The sequence below is a fragment of the Panicum virgatum genome, chromosome 4N (assembly GCF_016808335.1).
Source record: "Panicum virgatum strain AP13 chromosome 4N, P.virgatum_v5, whole genome shotgun sequence".
Classification (NCBI taxonomy): domain Eukaryota; kingdom Viridiplantae; phylum Streptophyta; class Magnoliopsida; order Poales; family Poaceae; genus Panicum; species Panicum virgatum.
The window spans coordinates 9,063,915-9,069,914 of NC_053148.1; the positions used below are offsets into that span (position 1 = coordinate 9,063,915).

Sequence of the window (6,000 nt, forward strand, 5' to 3'; positions counted from 1 at the left end):
TTTGTTTTCTTATTAAAACCATATGCACTTATTATACTCGAGTTATTTAGGACTTGACCTGGTGCTTTGTTCACCCATACCCCATCGCCCCCCACCCAATGATCTAGAGTGGCTTTCTACGAGGCCTTTGGGAGATTGTCCCCCATTGCATTTGCAACTTGTGCTAGCACATAGCTAGATACTCCCTCCGTTCTAAATTATAGTTCATTTGACTTTTTAAACCCTAAATTTGGCCACTCATCTTACTCAAAAATTTGTACAAAATATCACTTCTTTTGTTGTGACTTTCTTTATTATTTTTGTTTCAAGAATAACTTAAATTTAATTTCTTTTGTTGTCAAACTTGAGGTCAAAAAGTAAAATAAATTATAATTTAGAGTGGAGAGAGTATATATGCAAGCATATCGAAGAAAACGGAATGTCATGGCTGGAATAAATCCTCTCATTAATTGAGGGATAGTCATCAAGAGAATCTGCCGTAGATTGACGTCGCTAAAGAAAAAGAAAAGGAGATTCCAATCCAACACATCTCACACTAATCAACCGGACCGTACAAGCAAGCTGAGGCAGTGTGCGACACACGCTCAATGCTCAAGATCCTTTCTGTTTCTGCGGTGCACAGCTTGAAAGACTGACACTACTACCCTTGCACCTCCATTGTTGCCGGCACAGGGAGCAGTAGGTAACGCCCACCAACAAGGACAGCTTTCCCTGGAGCCAGGGGTAGTAGTGGATGCATATGCACACACACCGTGTTATTCCTCGAATATAAAAAAAAACACGTAGAATCTAGCTAGCTATACTGCAATAGAATGTAATTGGATACTTGGGTGCACGAGTGAATCGGATTCATCGACAGCGACGCGCCTCGCACCTATCTGTGTCGATTTCATGATGCACGAGATGAATAGTATAGCCACTCGCGGAGCTGTGTATTGGCCAACGTGGGCTGTGCCCCCCTGGCCCAGACTAAATGCCAAGGATATGTTGCGATTTGGAGATCTGGAGGCTCACAACCCACTGCCATTCAGAGTCTGACGCAAGGCAAGCCATGTCATATGTATAGAATGCCATCTCTATATCCTTGTATAGAATGTTTCCCTCAAAATATATTTGATCTGTCAGATACCACGCACTTGTAAACATGTTGATCTATTTTATTATGCAAAATAGCCCCCCCTATGGTTCGTTTCTAGCTCCGCCACTGAGTATAACATGTATATATGGTGTCTGTTGCAGTGTACGTACATATATATATATATATATATATATATATATATATATATATATATATATATTAAAATTTTAAAATATAAATTTTAAAATTTTGAAGTGAATGTATATCAGCAAAGTTTTCACTATGTTTATGGTTCCCAAACTTGGCTTTCTGGCGAAATGGCACGCTTTGGGGGAGTGCAGGGGTACGCGGCGACTGCACTCTCGATCGTGACGTCACGCGGACCACCCATGCATGCGGCGACGTTGACCAGACGTGTGCTATAAATTGGGCGGCTCCGCGAGCTCTCTCCCTCGCCGCAGAGCAGAGAGCAGAGGAGCACAAGTGAGCGGGAGCTAGCTCTGGTCTAGCCGCCTCCAGGCCAGCCTTGCTGCCTCGAGCAGTGGTACAACCAGCAGGCATCCGCCATGGGCGTGGGCAAGGTCCTGAACGAGGTGAAGCCGTACCTGTACATGGTGCTGCTGCAGGTGGGGTTCTCCGGGATGTACATCGTCTCCGTCGCCTCCCTCCGCCGCGGCATGAGCCACTTCGTCCTCGTCGTCTACCGCAACCTCGTCGCCACCCTCCTCATGGCCCCCTTCGCCCTCCTCTTCGAGAGGTAACGCCATGTACGGTGGCTCCGATCCTTCGTTTCCTCGTAATGTTGCTGTTGCTGATCGATGGTTGTTTATTTCGCCGCTATGCAGGGGAGTGAGGCCCAAGATGACGCCGCTCATCTTCCTCAAGGTCATGGGGCTCGTCCTGCTCGAGTACGTGCCGGCTGCCATGCCATCCATGGTTTTGTTCTTGCAACCTGCATGCTCCAAGTACTGACCTGCATGCATTAACCTGAAATTTTTGTTTCAGGCCTGTGCTGGACCAGAATATGTACTACCTGGGCGCGAAGCTGACCTCGGCGGGCTTCGCCTCCGCGCTCGTCAACATCCTCCCGGCCGTCACCTTCATCATGGCGCTGCTCCTCAGGATGGAGAGGCTCAGGCTGCGGAGCCTCCACAGCCAGGCCAAGATCTTCGGCACGGTCTGCACCGTCGCCGGCGCCGTGCTCATGGTCCTCTACCACGGCCCCGTCGTGCAGTTCCCGTGGACCAGGGGTGGACACCACGCCGCCGCGGCCGCCGCGGCGAGCCAGAGCGGCGCCAGCTGGCTCCACGGCGTCGCCATGGTCATCGGCAGCTGCGTCACCTGGGCCGGCTTCTTCATCCTCCAGGTACGATACGAAAGGGTACGATCACGACAGGGCACGGCGCCATTGCATGGTACCTAAGCCCAGGGCGATCGACACCACGGCTAGTTAATTACTAATACAGCTTTGCGTTGGCCGCCGTTCAGTCGAACACGCTGCAGAGCTACCCGGCGGAGATGTCGCTGGCGGCGCTCATCTGCGGGCTGGGCGCGCTGATGAGCGGCGCGGTGGCGCTCGTGGCGGAGCGCCGCGACATGAGCGTCTGGGCCATCGGCCTCGACACCCGCCTCTTCACCGTCGTCTACTCCGTAATGACCAAACTAACCAAAACCTTCCATCGCCATTGGCACCTTCGATTTCTTTCCTTCAGCTAACTCGCCGGCGTTCCAGGGGATCGTGTGCTCCGCCGTGGCCTTCTACGTGCAGGGGGTCGTGACGCAGGTGCGCGGCCCGGTGTTCGTGACGGCGTTCCAGCCCCTCTGCATGATCATCACCACGTTCCTGGGCTCCACCATTCTCAAAGAAGAAACCACCATGGGAAGGTAACAAATTCTACAAGCAACTAATAATTAATCAGTAGGCATTAATCACCACGCATGAGCACTCAGCTGATCGATTCCTTCTCTCCCGCCCTCGTGGTCTGCAGCGTGATTGGGGCGGCGATCATAGTGGTGGGGCTCTACTCCCTCATCTGGGGCAAGAGCAAGGACCACCTCGGCAAGGCCGGCGCCGCCGCCGTCGCCGAGCTGCCCACGACGGCCCCGGCCGCCCCCGCCGCCAACGGCAAGCACGCGCTCGCCGCCGCCGACGACGTCGAGACGCCGGCCGCCGTGGCCAAGTGCGCCTACTGATCTGACCAGCCGGCCGGCCGGTCGAGCTCGAGCTCCTCCCATTACACTGCACACCAGTAGTGCGTGCATGCACTGTCAGTCAGTCAGTGTCTGTAATTCGCAACGAGTGCGCTGCGTCTGCGTGCCTTTCGATTCCTCTGCTCTCGTAGAGACGGGACTCCAACGGCAACTACCACTCTGCATTAACCGCTTCTGTTTGACCTGATCCGCATCAGCTTTTGCGTTTGATTTGTTGTGCCACCGCCACTAATTAATATAAGCCTGTTTAATTCGTGTTCAAGAAGTGAAAGGCCGGGCGGTTGAGATGGCTAGCCCGACCTGGTAGCGTCGCGCTCCCAGCAGGTCCTGAGTTCGAATCTCGTCAGAAGCGAATTTCAGGCTGCTGGGAAAAAAAATCTCCCTCGCTGTGCTCACCGCAAGGCTTGGCTCTCTCGGGCATGGGCCAGGGTTCGGGGGGTGTGCGTCGCCGTCAGATATGAAGCTTTGCTGCTGCTGCTGCTTTCCGACGCCTTCCCATAATTCATGGCTTTAGCTTAGTGCCGGATGACACTTATCGAACCATCCGGCTTGGCGCTTGTTTAATTACTTACCTCGGTCATGGATGGGACAAAATGCCGTTGCCTGTTGTCTCTCCCTCGCTCTGATGGGAACTGTAGAGCATGTAATAGCTACGATGAACGCATGAAAACCGGTAGCTTTTGTACACCTCTCGCGCTGGATTTGTCGTGTTGATCACTCTCAGCGCAGAATGATTGGGGACAAATAATGGGGCGGTGCAAGGAGCTTTCTGGCTCGAGATTTTTGATGCAACAAGATTTGCATTTCCGTTCCGGACTGGTCGGATGCTTCCTGTATAAGCACGTCAAAATATCTCTAAAGGTAACAAGTTTAATGAATCAGTTTGGTGATCAATATAATAAGTTAACCTGATCATATAGTAATATGAAAATAAGGAGGGTACACTTCTCAATGATTATATGCGATAATTAATTGACTATATATAAGGGAAGGGGACAAGATGTCTTACATGTATAAAATTTACCCACCTCTAAAAATACAAATGTTCCTATATATAGCTTTTGTCATCCTATTAATAATATAATAACTAATGTCCATTTAAGGAATAGAGGAGTTGAAAAAACTACTCAATGTTGTCTTAGTTTTATGCTGAAAATGAATGTGTCAAACATTTTGGTGTTTGAATGTGTGCTTGTGCACATCACGGATTATGGGATACACAGCTATATAATGTTCACAATAGTTCTTGTGTCATCAGGCCTAGTTAACTCCATCGCTTGGTTTAATCCACTCTTAGATTTCTAGTTCATCACACTACTACAGAAACTTTAACCGAGGCGGGCAAAATGGGTTAACCGAGGAGGGCATGGCGACCGTCTCGGACATAAGATCACCGTTAATCATGGTCCCGCCTCGGTTAATCATTTAACCCTCTGGCTGGGTATGTGTCAGCAAGCAAACGTAACAAGTCGTTGAAGCTAGTGTCGGACCACCCATGGCGAGACTTCAGCATCAACAACTAGAGGTTAAAACGCAACACCGTCCAATGTTTCGGACAGTTCTTATACAGCGGATCAGTTGCTACCTACTTTATCTCTTTGAAATTCTCCATCCACTTCGGATCCCCAAATAGAATATCATCTTGGTCCATATGGTTAGCAAGATTTTCAAAAATCTCTGCATCTTCGGGTCCCAAAAAATCACCCTGCTCACCATCCCCACCACCATCATTGCCTCCCATGTCTTTGGGAAGATCATCAATGCTGATGTAATCGCAATTCGCATTATCATAGCCCGTTGTTGCTGTTGATGACGAGGGTTGTTGTCCTCTTTCATTCAACTATGAGGTCGTCGAAGAGGTTCGTTCAGATGCACCGGTGATACTCGGATCTGCTTCGCCGTGAAACTTCCAGACTGTGTAATTCTCGACAAAAACATGGCGAATCAAGTGAGCACCACGTTATCTTCCTTGAGAAGTTTGTTCTTGCAGCTATTGCACGGACAAATGGTGCGTCCTCGACCCAGACTCACACAGTCCTTTTTCACAGCAGCAACAAAATTTCTCACATGATGTAGGAAAGACTGATCGTTGCCAACCAGTAACTTGTACATCCACTCTTCCCTATCCATGAACGCGACCTTGCATACACACCGAGAAAGTAAAGTCATATAAGCTCCAAATCCAGTTCTCTCTCTCTCCTCCATTTAGATCTAGATCTAGAAGAAAAGCATCTAAATCATGTAAAAAGAGAAGATGAGAGTTGGAGAGTAAGAAATCAACCTCATGTGGTGCCCCCCTTCACCAAATTCAAGAGCAAAAACTCCCCCCATCCCCCCGCCCACACACACCTAAAATGACCAATTTTCGTGTTTTGAGCTCAAAACACAAAAAAAATGGAGGAGCTGCGGAGAAGAAGGGGGCTTGGTGCTGGTTATATAGGGCGAACTTAAACGAGGCAGGCAACATAGGGCAACTGCCTCAGTTAATCGTTAATTAACCAAGGCGGTTGTGTTACAGTCTACCGCCTCGGTTAAAACTTAAAGGAGGCAGTCGTCATAAAGCATCTGTCTCGGTTAATGAATGATTAACCAAGGCAGTTTCATTAAGGTGACCGCCTCGGTTAACCTTTTAACCGAGGTGGTTGCAGGGCCGACAGCCCAGCCACCATTAACTAAGGCGGGCCACCGGCCTGCCTGCCTCCGAGGTCATT

General features: G+C 49.7%; 1 protein-coding gene across 1 annotated transcript; it reads left to right on the forward strand.

Moving 5' to 3' along the window:
* The first annotated feature begins 1,528 nt into the window (after window positions 1-1,528).
* On the forward strand, window positions 1,529-3,551 carry LOC120670751 (WAT1-related protein At1g44800-like). Its single transcript, XM_039950898.1, has 6 exons — window positions 1,529-1,835; window positions 1,924-1,986; window positions 2,084-2,444; window positions 2,567-2,728; window positions 2,811-2,962; window positions 3,067-3,551. Exons 1-6 carry the CDS (start codon window positions 1,645-1,647, stop codon window positions 3,269-3,271), a joined length of 1,134 nt encoding a protein of 377 aa, XP_039806832.1. The 5' UTR covers window positions 1,529-1,644; the 3' UTR covers window positions 3,272-3,551.
* Window positions 3,552-6,000: the final 2,449 nt, after the last annotated feature.